The sequence below is a fragment of the Staurois parvus genome, unplaced genomic scaffold, assembly GCF_062004578.1.
Source record: "Staurois parvus isolate SC_StPar_1 unplaced genomic scaffold, SC_StPar_1.0 ptg001642l, whole genome shotgun sequence".
Classification (NCBI taxonomy): domain Eukaryota; kingdom Metazoa; phylum Chordata; class Amphibia; order Anura; family Ranidae; genus Staurois; species Staurois parvus.
Window position 1 is genome coordinate 568,945 of NW_028319438.1, and position 17,351 is coordinate 586,295.

Sequence of the window (17,351 nt, forward strand, 5' to 3'; positions counted from 1 at the left end):
GCATACCATAATAGAGGATATAAGGAATAAAGCAGTAACCATAATGGCAAATCCTTATCAAGGAATCCAAAAATTATGCTGTAAATGTGTATATCACATGTATGCAATAGAGCAAGCACAATATGCGTCAAAAAGGAGAGTAGCAGGCCTCAGGCCTGTATGAAGGAAGACATAAATGTCAAATATATTATACAATACATTCCTGTGCCGGCACAAGTGGTTGGGGCCCATTCATCTGTAATGTAGATAGCTGTTTCCTAGAGCTCTTGGATGGGAATATGCCCCATTTATTTCCAGGGTGGAGGAAAAGATGCACACAGCAGCACTCTGCTTAAAATGGTTTCTTCACCACTGCATGTGGACTACACACCACTTTTTTTAGGAAAAAACAAGACACATCCCACAGACTCTTCTGCCTGTTGAAATATATATGGTGGTATATCTTGTTTCCTATACAAGGCACCATGATGTCCCCATCCTGTAGTGAAACAAACAATATGTGGGAAGTCACTGACAGAGCTAACACTCTATGGAAGATATATAGGTCATATAGTTCACAGAGGACCATATATCTAATGTCCTGTAACGATCCACTCACCACCTGTGCTATGGATAACAGGAATGAAAGAGAAGTCCTTCATGGGTACTGCCATACAGGGCCAAGGCGGCCAAGGAACCACCGCTGACATCCACCGACATACCGCGGGTTCCAGCCCCTTCTCGGCGCTTGTGCTGCTTAAGCTTGCCTCATGGCTTGTGAAGATGGCTTCCTCCTTATGGGTCAGCGTGCGTTCCACCTAGTGCGCATGACCGGAAGTGACGTATCTGACGTATGACGTCATACGTCAGATACGTCACTTCCGGTCATGCGCACTAGGTGGAACGCACGCTGACCCATAAGGAGGAAGCCATCTTCACAAGCCATGAGGCAAGCTTAAGCAGCACAAGCGCCGAGAAGGGGCTGGAACCCGCGGTATGTCGGTGGATGTCAGCGGTGGTTCCTTGGCCGCCTTGGCCCTGTATGGCAGTACCCATGAAGGACTTCTCTTTCATTCCTGTTATCCATAGCACAGGTGGTGAGTGGATCGTTACAGGACATTAGATATATGGTCCTCTGTGAACTATATGACCTATATATCTTCCATAGAGTGTTAGCTCTGTCAGTGACTTCCCACATATTGTTTGTTTCACTACAGGATGGGGACATCATGGTGCCTTGTATAGGAAACAAGATATACCACCATATATATTTCAACAGGCAGAAGAGTCTGTGGGATGTGTCTTGTTTTTTCCTAAAAAAAGTGGTGTATAGTCCACATGCAGTGGTGAAGAAACCATTTTAAGCAGAGTGCTGCTGTGTGCATCTTTTCCTCCACCCTGGAAATAAATGGGGCATATTCCCATCCAAGAGCTCTAGGAAACAGCTATCTACATTACAGATGAATGGGCCCCAACCACTTGTGCCGGCACAGGAATGTATTGTATAATATATTTGACATTTATGTCTTCCTTCATACAGGCCTGAGGCCTGCTACTCTCCTTTTTGACGCATATTGTGCTTGCTCTATTGCATACATGTGATATACACATTTACAGCATAATTTTTGGATTCCTTGATAAGGATTTGCCATTATGGTTACTGCTTTATTCCTTATATCCTCTATTATGGTATGCCCATGGCATAATTTTTGGATACACCTCCCTAGGGAAGTGTTCACCTGTGTGTTTGTGCTACAGGGACACTAGACTCATGTAGCCATTTTCCCTGTTGCACATACATTTAGACCGGTTCTGGTGTCATTTTAAATGGTTTTAGGTCTGTATGTATTGTTTCATACTGAGGTGATGGTAAACCAGGGCGAATGCCCATATGTCATATTTATATTTGTGTAATAAAGCATAATTTTTGGAAATTATTTCCTGAGTGTCACGTTCTGTTCATTATGTAGCCGCTTTTCTGTGAATCTCTTTTCACAACCCTCCTTTTTTGTAGGCCCCATGAGATGCCCCTGATACCTTTTTCATAGGCTTTTTTGAGTTTGGGCAAGGATACAGGGTCCCCATGATCCCCTATTGCCCGGGGGCCCAATGAGTTGTCATTCCGCCCCTGCTCTTGCCCCAACTAGTGCAACTCCCTCCTCATTGGATTACCTTTACATAGGCTATCCTCCCTCCAGTCCATCATGAATGGTGCTCCCAGACTCATACACCTTACCAACCATTCCGTGTCTGCTACCCCTCTCTGCCAATCCCTCCTCTGGCGTCCGCTCACCTAACTAATAAAATTCAAAGTAGTAACAACAACCTACAAAGCCATCCACAACTCAGCTACATCACTACCCTGGTCTCAAAATATCAACTAAACTGCTCTCTTTGGTCCTCCCAAGTCCTCCTGCTCTCTAGTTCCGTTTCACCTTCTCCCATGCTTGCCTCCAGGACTTCTCCCAAGCTTCTCCCATCCTATGGAACTCCCTACCCCAATCTGTCTATCTCCTAATCTGCCTATCTTTAGATGATCCCTGAAAACCCTTCTCTTTAAAGAAGCCTTTCCTGCTTCAAACTAGTACACTGCGTTTTTTACTTTCTCCATCAGCTCATCCCCCCACAGCTATTACCTTTTGTATCACTTGACCCTCCCTCTTAGATTGTAAGCTCTGATGTGCCGGGCCCTCTGATTCCTCTTGTACCAAATTGTATTGTAACTGTAATGACTGCCTTCAGTTTGTAAAGTGCTGCGCAAACTGTTGGTGCTATATAAATCCTGTATAGTAATAATAATACAAAGAAGAATTATGGGGAGAGTCAAATTTTAATAGCTTGACATCAGAAGAGCAAAGAGTTGAAAAGTGGTATACAGGGAGGAAAAGACTAACAGAAGCATATGCTGTGTGTGTTATACTCTGGTATCAGAGGGGTATTTAACCTCTTCACGCCGGCCGCACACAAATGTGCGGCCTCCCGATGTCTGGACCTAGACTTCGAGCGGCCGCACATTTGCGTTCAAGGATAAAAAAACATATGTGCTGAGAGCGCGTGCCCTGCGCGCTCCCAGCACACATGTCCGGTACTCACGGAAAGGTCCCGGTCTTCTCTTTCGATCGGGACCTTTCCCAATCATGTGACCGCCGTGACGACGCGTCACAGCGGTCACATGATCCCACATAAACCCCGCCCATCCCGCCTCCCGGCTTCTGAAACTCTTAAAGGGCCGGGAGTCGCGGGCGTGAGGGGAGTAAGAGAAGAAAAGTTAAAGTAAAATTTCAATCTCTCAATAAACATGGACTATTTGTAATTCTTATGCTGCTAGCACTAGTAAAGTATTATATATATACTTGTTTAAAACTTTTTTTTTGCATATCTTCAGTTTCTTCCTGTTTTCCATGCCTAGGCAAATGACATCATACAGTCATAGCCAAAAATATTGGCACCCCTAAAATTCTGTCAGATAATGCACCACTTCGCCCAGAAAATTGTTTCAATTACAAATGTTTAGGTATTCTCATGTTTAATTGGTATGACACAGGAAAGTGAAGAAATAGGAATCCAAATCTGACACATTTCACGCAAAACTCCAAAAATGGATGGACAAAAAATATTGGCACCCTCATTTTGATATTTGGTAGCACACCTTTTGGAAAAAATAACTGAAATCAGTGGCTTCCTGTAACCATCAATGAGTTTCTTACACCTCTCTGCTGGAAGTTTGGACCTCTCCTCTTTCACTAACTGCTCCAGGGATCTCAGATTGGAACGGTTCCTTTTCCCAACTGCTGTTATGAGATCTCTCCACAGGTGCTCTATGGGATTGAGATCTGGACTCATTGCTGGCCAGTTCAGTACTCTCCACCGCTTTGTCTGAAACCATTTCTGGGGTTTGTTTGACGTGTGCTTTGGATCATTGTCCTGCTGGAAGACCCATGACCTCTGACAGAGACCCAACATTCTGACACTGGGTCCTACATTGCACTCCAGATTTCTTTGGTAGTCTTCATATTTACACGGTCAAGACATCCAGTCCCTGAGGCAGCAAACAACCCCAAAACATCAGTGAACCTCCACCATGTTTAACTGTAGGGACTGGATTCTTTTCTTTAAAGGTCTCATTTCTTTTTATGAAAACAGTAGAATGATGGGTTTAAAAAAAGCCATATTTTTGTTTCGTCTGTTCACAGCACATTCTCCCAAAAGGATTTTGGTTTCCTCAGGTAAGTTTTGGCAAACTCTAGTCTGGCTTTTTTTTATGTTTCTGTGTCAGCAGTGGGGTCCTCCTGGGTCTCCTACCATAACGTCCCTTTTCATTCACATGGTGACATATAGTGCGGCTGACACAGATGTACCCTGTGCCTGAAGGTCAGCATTGAATTTGTCTGGAAGTTGATCGACATTCGAACAATCCTTTGTTGCAATTTTTGATCAATCTTTCTCTTTCGTCCACGTCCAGTGAGATTAGCCACGGTGACATGGGCTGTACAATTCTTGACAATGGACACAATGCACACTGGACACAGGAACAATAGGATCTCTGGAGGTGGACTTGTAACCTTGAGATTGTCTATGCTTTTCCACAATTTGTGTTCTCAAATCCTTAGACAATTCTTAGCTGCTCTTCCTCTTCTCCATGCTCCATGTGGCACACAGAGACACACAACAGAAAGCTTGAGTCAATTTTTCACCATTTTAACTGGTTGACGGTGTGATTTCTATATTACCAGTGCCTGTTATTTGATACAGGTGAGTTTAATTACAAAATTACAGGAGCATCACAAACCTGGAATGCAATTATTTCTTACAATTTTGAGACTGTGCTAATAAATTTTGTCCAGTCTATTTTTGACCATTGTGGATGGAATGTGTCAGATCTGGCTTTTTGTGCTTCTCCACTTTTTTTGTGTCATACCTATACAAACAAAAGAAATAAACATGAAATTGCCTAATCATTTGTAATTGCAACAATTTTCTGGGTGAAGTGGTGCATTATCTGACAGAAATGCAGGGGTGCCAATATTTTTGGCCATGGCTGTACATCCCAAAAGTCTTCAGGAAGGGAGGGGAGGGGTTCTCAGCTCAGCCTATGCCTGAGCTAAGGGCAGATGGATTCCAGGAAGTAAAGGATACATGAATCATCTGCCCTTACTCAAGATGGCCACTGCCAGAAATGCCAGGGAGTGTTTTTCAAAATTATTTCTCAGCAAAATAAATCATGGAGACATTGATTAATGGGGGAGTTTGCTTTGAATATTAAAAATGAACTAAACAGCATTTTTTGTTTGTGTTGTTCAGATGCAGTGCAGTTTCACTTTAACAAAGCACTGTCAGGAAATCCTCGGGTTGTACAGAAAGAGGTAGGGATAGTGCAGGCATAGAAAGGTTGTAGATGGGTATGGATATCAGAAGGGGTAACTGGGCACCAATACAGAGGTATTGGAGGGGAATGGGTAAGAAAACGGTTATTGGAACAGTTTTAGAGAGCTAGTGGGTGTATGGATTATGGGTAAGGAGGGGTGAATAGGCCAAGTGTTGAGGTAATGGGGGGTATGGGTACGGTCAGCCATTATTTTTTCTGCTGTCCAACATTATAAAGGGCACTATGATACATACTGCTGACTGCTGCACAATACTGTATGCTTTGTCTTGTACATAACAAATTGTTTACCATTGTTATTATACATGTGATAAATGGTCATGGTATGGGGTTATTTTATTATAGTTCTCATTTTAGCTTGTTATGTAACTGGGGCTCTGCTTTAATTCCATAAGTTTAATTAACTTTTGCCATCTACCAGCTCTGTGACTAACCAGGTTATTCCGGGGTCCATCCCTCCAATCAATGTGACATCAGATAACAGTACACTGGGTAAGCTTTTTATTGTACTAACATGGAGTTACAGTATATTTATAAAAAAGGGTTACACTAATGTATAAGAAAACAACAATCAGACACCAAACACAGCTATTTTACAAAGTACAGACAGCTGATAGGACACATTACCCATCTTAAGACAAACATACTTCAGATTAATATCATATTTATTAGCTATCAAATGGTAATTTCATTTTGCTCAATAATCTGTTGACAGTTGAAGTGTGAAACATTGCCTTCTGGAAATATAGATGTAGTTAGCAAAGTAGTCATTAGGGGCGTGTCTTCTGAGCATCATTAATTACTCTCCAGCCCCTTCAGCACATTCCTCGAACCCTTTGATTGGTTGTGTTGTGTCTGTAAAGTCCCTCTTCAGGAACCAATAAAAGTATGAATTTGCAACTATGGAGCTCTCTCTTACCATAGGAACTATGAAAGACAACTAAGAGTAATTTATGAGAGCTGGTAAATCCAATATATATGGTTTGGACCACTCTCCATGTAACCAAAGACTAGGCAAACCTTGCTTTACTTAATGTTCACTTTTAATCTTTTTTCACTTTTACTGTTGCTTATTGTCTGGTTTGTAATATCTTTTCTTTAAATAATATCTTGCACTTTTTTCTTCTCACTAAAATGATATTTTAAAATTGTTAAGCTGAAAATATAATTGCTGTAATCAGAAATTACAGAAAATTTGCCTCTGTGTGGACTACCACAGTGCATTCATGTCTGGGTGTGGCAGCGAGTGATGGAGATATTTTTCCTAAACTGTCAGAATTGCAACAGCAGATGCTGTAAATGTAGCATGTTCCTTTTAAAACATGTGATGTTAGCTACCGTGTGTGAGGGTTAACTGCCCCACTGATGTTCGGTCTCAGTTTGCTGGTGCTTCGATTTTTTTTCCATGAACCAGTAACATCTCTGCAGCTTAGAAATATCAGGTTCCCGCCTCTGCCAGAGCAGAAAACGCTGTGTAGCAGAACAAATAAGCTATCTTACATGTATTTGTATTTTATTTGCACATTTAGCAGTTTTCCTGGAGCTCAGCTTTAAAGTAAACTTGTTGCTCCATGATTCCCAGGATACATACAACTTACAGATACAGCTGCACAATTAATAGCTTCACTCAGCTCTTGAAGACTTGTCTGGTACCAGGGGCGGGCTGACCATTCGAGCACTCGGGCACTGCCCGAGGGCCCGGGCTCAGTAGGGGGCCCCATAAAATGCCTCTGGTACCTTTTATAGGCTTTTTTGGGTGTGTTTTGAGTGTGGGCAAGGACACAGGGGCCCCATGATCCCCAATTGCCCGGGGGCCCCATGAGTTGTCAGTCCACCCCTGTCTGTTACCCATTACTTGCCTCATCACAAAGTATTTTCACTCTACATTTTAAATCTATCATCTGCTATAGTACAGTGAAAAAGATTGGCAGCTCATGCAACTTTTTTCCATTCTTTATCCTTCTGGTGTTGGCAGGGGCGGACTGACCATTTGGAAACTTGGGCACTACCCGAGGACCCCATGAGATGCCCCTGGTACCTTCAGTAGGGGGCCCCATGAGATGCACCTGGTACCTTTTTCATAGGCTTTTTTGAGTTTGGGCAAGGACACAGGGGCCCCATGATTATCTATTGCCCAGGGGCCCCATGAGTTGTCAGTCCGCCCCTGGGTGTTGGTGATATCAATGCACACTGTGAGCTCATTTTTCTGTTCTATGTAATGTGTTGTGTGTCCATGTATGCTATTCTGCACTTTACTGTTGGCTGCTGATCATTTCCTCTTATCTTCTCAATACTAATGGCTTCATGAAAGAAATATCTGTTATTCATGGGGTAAATCTTTAAACAGATGCCAAGCTTACCTAAACTATGTAGGCTCTTGTACCGCCGGACCCACATTATCAATTTCTTTTAATAATATAATTTTCAAATGTTCACAAATACTTTTTTTTTAACAGTCCTTCTTCAGGTTTAGCAATTTATGACTGACTTACCTTTCAAACAGAACCCTCGAACACAGAGCTGTCACCGCTCCCATCGCTTCCATCTTTGCCCACGCTTCCTATTGGGTTCACATTCTATGGCTGTATGAATGACCGGGCCACGATGACGTCACTCCTGTGCATGTGCACAAGAGTCACCATTGTGGCACAATGATGTGTACAGTTACAGCACACTATAATATAAAATGCAGCAATAGAAAATGATGAACAACAATAATAGTAAATTGTAAGAAGTGGGCGCTTATACAGCACTACAAAGTGGTATAATGGTGAGTCGTCACATGGTGACGTATCTAACAGATAAAGTCAATAAATATAAAGTGACTGTAGTGCATATTATGGTATAAATGCAAATGAAGTCCAAATATAATAGTGATCTGTGCTGGTGATCTCTCTGGCGAGGGCCAGTAATATGAATGCACTCACCAGAAGTGCAAAAGGTATGCGCATGTATATGTATATCCACCAGTGGTCATCTGGGTCAGGGCGAGGACAGCGGGGTCATATGGCACACCATAGGTACACAAGACAACACCAATCCCTCACAGGATACTCTCTTCTCCCAGGGACAGCTCCAAGCAAGTGTCAGACCACCAGATCAGAAGCATCAATAGTTGGGGAAATCTCCACCTTAGGGGCTCATATACAACAAGCCAGAGACAGATAGGTACTGATAGTGTAGTATTTTATTGAAAATCCAGCAAAGTAGGGAAATGAAAAGCACTCACATGTGATAAAGCATATATCAAATGGCCGGGGGCCTTCCTTGCAGCCGTCTGCGGCGTGACGTCACTCTGGTAGGCTCCTCCCTGACGTGTTTCGTGCACCAGCACGGTATCAAAGGGATCTACAGCACACTCATCAAGCCATAAAAGCAAAGTGTACTATGCATGCGCCAGCAACGTCTAGGCTGGAGCCGATGTGAATATCTACTAAATGGCACAAGTTTATGCCTTTTCCATGGTACCTACAGGTAGGAGTTACTATATTCTTACCTATAGGGCAGATTTTAAAATGAGAGTTTAATAGCACTTAAACTGTATTTGGAGGGGGTTGTGTGACCACTGTGAGGTAATTATCATCTATCATACATTCAGTAAATTTGACTTTCCTTGGTGTCATACTCCTGTAGTCCCTCATACATCTGTACATCTGTTACTTTTGCTAACACTTAGATAGATATAAGCCGGCAACTCGGTGAACTCAAAAGTTGAAAATCTTTACTGGCTACACAAATACATTCAGTAATACAGCATTGTTTTACTGAATGTGCTTGTATAGCTAACAGGGTGGATTTGATTTAAATCAAACTGATTTAAATCACGATTTAAATCACGATTTAAATCACGATTTAAATCACTAGTCAGTAAGGCTTGATATAAATCCTAGTTTTCTACATAAAGACTAATTCTTGCTGGTATAACTTTAATATGCAAGTAGATGAAGATTTTTAGAATAACAACTTTTCATATTAGTTTTTTATCCCCAGTTTAATAGGTTAATCATTCATATTTGGAAAACTTTTCTGTTGTACTTAGGAAGGAGAAAAATAATCATTACCTTAATAATAACAATTTAAATAGATTTATTCATCTGAAACAATAACATTCCAGCATATGTGATTTGCTTAAACAAACATCCATGTTTGTTAACTAATTTGGCTAAACAAAATATATATATTTTAAGAAACTTAGACTGTCAGCCCCTTCCTCCTCACACTTAGTTTCACTTTCTTCTTGTGCAGATCTATTCCACTCCAAACAATCAGAAAAATATTGTTTCTATTCTATTCACTGAACTTCTTGAAACTTCGCACTGAAGGGGTTGATTCTGTATTCATAGGTTTGTAGAAGTTAGGATGAAGGTCTTTTTCTTAACTCTGTTCATGTTATAACATTTTTGCTGTGAAGAAGAGGCATGTGATCTCCGCTGAGTCAGATTCAGTTTTGAGAACTGCAAAAGTAAACCAAGTATCTGTGATAATATCTTGTAGGCAGAGAAACTGCCCAATAATCTTACAAAAAGCTCTGGAAGAGCATGACATTGTGAATGGATTCATGGAATTTATTTACCAAAAAAAATTAAACATATACAGCCTTATTCTACATAATTAAAAAACTAATCTTTATTTCATGATGGAATAACCTTTGGATGGTAATATATTTTCCTCAAAAAGCATTTTATTTAAAAAAATCCGATTTAAATAAAAAAAATCTGATTTAAATCAAAAAAATCAGATTTTTTTAAAAAAATCATTGATTTTTATCCACCCTGATAGCTAATAAGGATTTTCAATATTTGAGTCCACCGAGTTGCCAGATTATATCTATCTACATTCAAAGTATTGAGGGGCTGCACAACCCAGCCATGAAAATCGTTTTTCAGCCTTGGATAGCATAACCAGCAGTAAAGCTTGGATATAGTATTCAGTGATTTTTGCTAACACTTCCAAATTTTTTCCTCTTTCCTATTTTTACATTTTAATAAAAATAGTGGTATTCTAAAGGCACTTCGATTTCCTTCTGCTTAATAAGTGTGTGATTATGATTTGAGCGTTTATCAGTGAGTCAAATGACACATAGATTTCCATTGTTTCCCCGCTAACTTCCCCCAGAAGAGACTCAGTGGCTGATCTTCCCTCACCAAGTACGAAATAGCTTGTGCAGCAATTTTACATGGCATATAAAGTTTTCATTGAAAGGTGACTTCAATTTTAAAGCAACAAAACATCTGATAAGTGTTTGCAAGGCTCACCTGGTTATACTATTTTGCAGATCTTACTTCCAATCTCACAGTCTGTAGGCCTGGCCAGGAACCTGCAAAGCCATCTGGGTTCTACTATAAGGATGTTTGGACATCCCTGGCATGTTCGGCAAGACATTTTCCCAGACCATATGATGCATTAGCCTGCCTTAAAGAGAAAGACATCCACATGTTCGGGGACTCTACACTGCGCCAGTGGTTTGAATACCTGGAGAAGTTTATCCCAAGTAAGAACTTGGCTTGATTTTCTGGTGAATAACATGTATGAAGGTATGAGTACCCCTTTTAGGAAGACCACTCCCATGGGTGGGTTTTATGAGTGGGGCTAGCTTAGTCTTTTGAAATCTAGATCCTGAGACAGAAGGTGATGGGAAAAGGCTGCCCTTTGTATAATTGTTTTTTGCCTAGTGATTGGCTCCTCAGGCACAAACACTGCATAATGGGAGGAGGTCACATGCTTCACCATACCCAGAAGTATGGGGTATTTCACAGACATTTCTGTTGAAACGTCGGAATGGGAGCTTTAATAGAGACTCTGCAATATTTTCACATTGTTAAAAGCTAGTTCTTACATATTTCTAAAATTATATTAAAATAAAGATTTTAAAGTATCCACTCTAAAAATGTGAAGGATAAAGTTTTTACTTTCTAATTCCAGAATGGTTAAGTAATGATATCATTTTTTTTCACTAAGGTCTCAAGAGGATAGATCTACATGTCAACTATCAGTCAGGACCTTTGTTAGCAGTGGATCCTACTATGGGTCTTGTTGTGCGATGGAGAGGCCATGGGTTGCCCTTGAGGACTGGCAAGACAATGATCTCTGACCTACACTATGAGGTGGCCCATTTGGCTGGGATTGGTGGAGGACCTCAGACTGTTGTGGTAATAACTCTGTGGGCCCATTTCACTACCTTCCCTGTGAGTGTCTATTTGGATAGGTTGGAGAGAGTCCGTCAAGCCATCGCATCTTTGCTTTTCCGTAGCCCCAAGACCAAAGTGATTATCAAATCGGCAAACACTGGATATAAATCATTATATGGCAGTGACTGGTTATCTCTTCAGTTGGACATTTTACTGAGAGAGGCCTTCAAAGGAATGGCAGTTACTATCATTGATGCCTGGGAGATGACGTCGTGTCACTACCTTCCTGATAACATTCACCCAGGTCTGCCGGTCATCAGGAATGAGGTGGACCTTTTATTGTCTTATATATGTCCGACATAATGGACCCAACTTATGGACAATTGAGCAAGAGATGTAAACTCAAGGGAAGAAACCAAATGACATACTGCATATGCAATTTTTGTGATTTTGATACAAACTTTTAAAGAGGATGTGGACATTATCATAAGCACTGGTTTTTAATGCATTGTAGACCTGTCCAGCAGCTGGAAATTTCTTATGTATATCCTCAGGTGATGAGTACTTGGTTTTAGATGTCCTAAATCCAGTTTTGTAATGTTCAAGCTTCATAAATTTAAAAAAAAATCCTTTACCCTCAATAAGTATGCCAAAACCTCCTTTAGGCTGCATTCACACAAAAGGTCCAATCAGGGCCACCTGTCAGTTTATCAGCTGGACCTGATTGGATGCTCCATTCAACCCTATGGACTGTCGGGCGTAAACGCCTACCACCAATCTGATCTGGTTTTCTAAAAAAAACCCCAAAAAGGATTACCCCTGGCTACCCATACAGCAGAGAGGGCTCGGTCCGTGTTCACTCTGGATAAACTGTCATCCGCTTGCTCTGCTTAAATTGGAGCCTGCCCCATGTGAAAGGGGCCTTATATGTGCCTCACACGCTCCCCCTCCCAGACACTGCAGCTCATAGTGGCAGGGTTTCAGCAACAGAGGCAATGCTGTCCAGTGACAGGACTACCTGTGGCCAGCTGCTGAATTATACAATAGGTAGTTAAAGAGAATATCTCCAAAGTGAAGGAAATGGCCTCTTAGATAATGTTCCCATTTAATGATTTCCCCCTTTACCTCTTCTGGTGCTGTCTCAAGTGTTTGGATTTTTCCTCAGTTTCTGTCTTGGTGACAATGGTCACCAAAACAAAAAAAAGGGAAATCTCCCCAGTCGTGACACAACCAGCAATGGGAACCAGCAAGAGGTTCTAATCCCCCCACCACTCTAAAATGTAAACACAATAGTTTGGGCTTTAGATACTCTGTAAAATGTATGTAAACCAAAAATGTAATACACTATATTGCCAAACGTATTGGGCCAGTCCTCCAAATCATGTGATTCAGGTGTTCCAATCACGGCCACAGGTGTATCAAATCAAGGACCTAGGCATGCAGACTGCTTCTACAAACATTTGTGAAAGAATGGGTCGCTCTCAGGAGCTCAGTGAATTCAAGCGTGGTCCCGTCATAGGTTGCCACCTGTGAAATAAGTCCATCCGTGACATTTCCATGTTACTAAATATTCCACACTCAACTGTTAATAGTATTATAACAAAGTGGAAGCAACTGGGAGCAACAGCAATTCATGACAGCCACAATGTTGTAGGCCACGGCTAATGACAAAGAAGGGTCAGTGTAAGCTCAAGTGCACAGTGCGCAGAAGTCGCCAACTGTCTGCAGGATCAATAGCTAAAGACCTCCAAACTTCATGTGGCCTTCAGATTAGCACAACAACAGTGTGTAGAGAGATTCATGGAATGGGTTTCCATGGCCAAGCAGCTGCATCCAAGCCTTACATCACAAGTGCAATGCAAAGCGTTGGATGCCGTGGTGTAAAGCACACCGCCACTGGGCTCTAGAGCAGTGGACATGTGTTCTCTGGAGTGACAAATCACACTTCACTGTCTGACAATCCAATGGATGTGTCTGGGTTTGGTGGGTGCCAGGAGAACAATACTTGCTTGACTGCATTGTGCCAAGTGTAAAATTTAGTGGAGGGGGGATTATGATGTGTTCCATACCAAGACATTTTGGACAATTTCATACTCCCAACTTTGTGGGAACAGTTTGGGGATGGCCCCTTCCTGTTTCAACATGACTGCACACCAGTGCTCAAAGCAAGGTCCATAAAGACATGGATGAGTGAGTTTGGGGTAGAGGAACTTGATTGGCCTGCACAGAGTCCTGACCTCAACCTGACAGAACACCTTTTGGGATAAATTAGAGCAGAGACTGTGAGCCAGGCCTCCTCCCCCGACATCAGTGCCTGACCTCACAAATGCGCTTCTGGAAGAATGGTCCAACCTTTCCATAGACACCCTCCTAAACCTTGTGGACGGCCTTCCCAGATGAGTTGAAGCTGTTATAGCTGCAAAGGGCGGGGCCAACTCTATATTGAACCCTACGGACTAAGACCGGGATGCCATTAAAGTTCATGTGCGTGTAAAGGCAGGCGTCACAATACTTTTGGCAATATAGTGTATATTGCAGTTTACCAGTCCTTGGTGTAGCGGTTGCATTTGTACTCTTATTTCAAGCTTCTTTTGCTTTATTTTCACCGGTTAATCTGCAAATAACAACCTTCCTGTCTCTGGGTGGCTACGTCACTCTACCACTGTATCCAAAGATGGAGCCATGGCTGTCAACGTAGGCTGCTCTCTTTGTGTGGACCTCATATTGTACATGTCCATATCTGTTCATCTTGATCGCATGGTGTGCAGGGCAATTGGTAGTTTACAGAAGATAGCTGGGAAGCTCATAGCAAGAGACAAGGACATGGCATTTCTGGTAAGATCAACAGATTGTTTTCTGTATTTGCTGGAAATAGTCTAAAATAGAAATAAACCAATGCAGCCTCCACATCTAAATATTGTAAACTGCACTATATTATAATTTTGTTCTTAGGTTTAGTCATCCTTTAATTTTCAAAATTCCTCCTGGTTCTTGGATGTCATTGTGCACATAAGGTACAGAAAACCTCTACTGTTGGTTTAGAATTGACAGAACCTTGTTTTTTTGTATGCTCCTGTTGGGATCATATACTATTAAATGCTGAAGATCATTTAATTTTTTGTAGAATAGAGCCTGGTATCCAGGCAGTGCTTGTCTCTTAGCCTTGGTTGAAGGCTTGTTTGCGATGTATATTATGGAAACATATTTTGATTTAAATGTGATTTATTAAAATACTTATTTTTCTCTAATTGTTTGACAGGCGCCCACGGCATGTGATTATGTTGGTATGTTAATTTATGTGGGGTGGGGCGGGGTGGGATTCCTTATTTTTTAGGGGTTTTAAAATGCTCCTATTGTTGCCCCCTGGAGCCTGTGAAAGAGAACCTGACTGCCAACAAGAGGTGTCAACATTGTGCAGGCAGTGATGTGGAAACCTGAAGAAGGACCCCAGGAATTGAACAGAAGAAGAGAGGAGGGTAACGTGACTATGAATTCAGTTACGTAAAATGGCTGTTTGGGTAGTTTTGTTTTTTCCAATCACAACTGCTAGTTAGAGGGGGGTTGCTAATACCCTAGAGTCAGGCTTTAGGCGATAAATCACAGAGATTTTACAGCTTCTGACCTGTTACCTAGGCAATGTCCATCCTGTTACCTAGGCAATGTCCAGCCTGTTACCTAGGCAATGTCCGACCTGTTACCTAGGCAATGTCCGACCTGTTACCTAGGCAATGTCCGACCTGTTACCTAGGCAATGTCCAACCTGTTACCTAGGCAATGTCCTACCTGTTACCTAGGCAATGTCCATCCTGTTGCCTAGGCAATGCCCGACCTGTTACCTTGGCAATGTTCAGCCTGTTACCTAGGCAATGTCCAACCTGTTACCTAGGTAACAGGACGGACATTGCCTAGGTAAATGTCTGTCCTGCTACCTAGGCAATGTCCATCCTGTTACCTAGGCAATGTCAGTCCTGTGCCTAGGTAACAAGACGAAAAATGCCTATGTAAATGTCTGTCCTGTTACCTAGGCAATGTCTGACCTGTTACCTAGGCAATGTCCAACCTGTTACCTAGGCAATGTCCATCCTGTTACCTAGGCAATGTCCATCCTGTTGCCTAGGCGATGTCCGACCTGTTACCTAGGCAATGCTTGACATGTTACCTAGGCAATGTCCAGCCTGGTACCTAGGCAATGTACAGCCTGTTACCTAGAAAATGTCCGACCTGTTACCTAGGCAATGTCCATCCTGTTGCCAAGGCATTGTCTGACCTGTTACCTAGGCAATGCCCGACCTGTTACCTAGGCAATGTCCAGCCTGTTACCTAGGCAATGTCCAACCTGTTACCTAGGCAATGTCCAGCCTGTTACCTAGGCAATGTCCAACCTGTTACCTAGGCAATGTCCAACCTGTTACCTAGGCAATGTCCATCCTGTTGCCTAGGCAATGCCTGACCTGTTGCCTAGGCAATGCCCGACCTGTTGCCTAGGCAATTTCCAGCCTGTTACTTAGGCAATGTCCATCCTGTTACCTAGGCAATGTCAGTCCTGTGCCTAGGTAACAAGACGGACAATGCCTAGGTAAATGTCTGTCCTGTTACCTAGGCAATTCCTGACCTGTTTACCTAGGCAATGTCCAACCTGTGACCTAGTTAATGTCCATCCTGTTACCTAGGCAATGTCCAACCTGTTACCTAGTTAATGTCCATCCTGTTACCTAGGCAATGTCCGACCTGTTACCTAGGCAATGTTCAACCTGTTACCTAGGCAATGTCCATCCTGTTGCCTAGGCGATATCTGACCTGTTACCTAGGCAATGCCTGACATGTTACCTAGGCAATGTCCAGCCTGTTACCTATGCAATGTCCAGCCTGTTACCTAGAAAATGTCTGACCTGTTACCTAGGCAATGTCCATCCTGTTGCCAAGGCATTGTCTGACCTGTTACCTAGGCAATGCCTGACCTGTTACCTAGGCAATGTCCAGCCTGTTACCTAGGCAATGTCCATCCTGTTACCTAGGCAATGTCCGTCCTGTTACCTAGGAAATGTCCATCCTGTTACTAGCAATGTCCGACCTGCTACCTAGTCAATATCCATCCTGTTGCCTAGGCAATGTCCGACCTGTTACCTGGACAATGTCCGACCTGTTACCTAGGCAATGTCAGACCTGTTACCTAAGCAGTGTCTGACATGTTACCTAGGCAATGCCCATCCTGTTGCCTAGGCAATGTCTGACCTGTTAACTAGGGAATGCCCCACCTGTTACCTAGGCAATGTCCAACCTGGTACCTAGGCAATGTCCTAACTGTTACCTAGGCAATGTCCATCCTGTTGCCTAGGCAATATCCATCCTGTTTCCTAGGCAATGTCCTACCTGTTACCTAGGTAATGTCCATCCTGCTGTTAAACCAAATAGACCGCGCTCTTTGGCTCCTATGAATGTGAAAATAAAAAAGTGTATAAAAAAGTGTCCTACTCCCACATACATTATGTGTAAAAAATGAATATAAATAACAAACATTTAAATCTTATAAATAAAATATAGTGACACAAATAAAGTATGTAAAGGAATATTTTAACATAACTTAATATGTAACAAATGTCCATAAACAGTGTTCAAAATACAGTGTTCTGTTCCCAAAATCCATAGCCAGGTTGTGAAAAATAACGAAAACACCCAGGAAACAAGTGCTCTTCCTCCCCTCCCAAATGAGAACGCACTCACCTAAAATATATGACCTCTTTTTTCAAAGGTCAAATGTGCATATGGTATCAGATACACCAAACACTTGAGGAATATGATGGCTTCATATCCCAGCAACACTCTGCATAAAACTCCCTCACAGAGAAAAAGAGATAGAGGAA

At 42.2% G+C, this 17,351-nt stretch overlaps 1 protein-coding gene across 2 annotated transcripts in view; it reads left to right on the top strand.

The window, feature by feature from the left end:
• LOC149434891 (NXPE family member 3-like) overlaps nucleotides 1-14,738 on the top strand; it is a 109,646-nt gene extending 94,908 nt beyond the window's left edge. For both annotated transcript variants that reach the window (XM_089663229.1, XM_089663230.1), the window contains 3 exons: nucleotides 5,784-5,854; nucleotides 10,638-10,853; nucleotides 11,321-14,738. In XM_089663229.1, the coding sequence (XP_089519355.1) occupies nucleotides 5,784-5,854; nucleotides 10,638-10,853; nucleotides 11,321-11,853 (820 nt within the window). In that variant the 3' untranslated portion in view covers nucleotides 11,854-14,738. The remainder of the gene's footprint in view (nucleotides 1-5,783; nucleotides 5,855-10,637; nucleotides 10,854-11,320) is intronic.
• The last annotated feature ends 2,613 nt before the right edge of the window (nucleotides 14,739-17,351 follow it).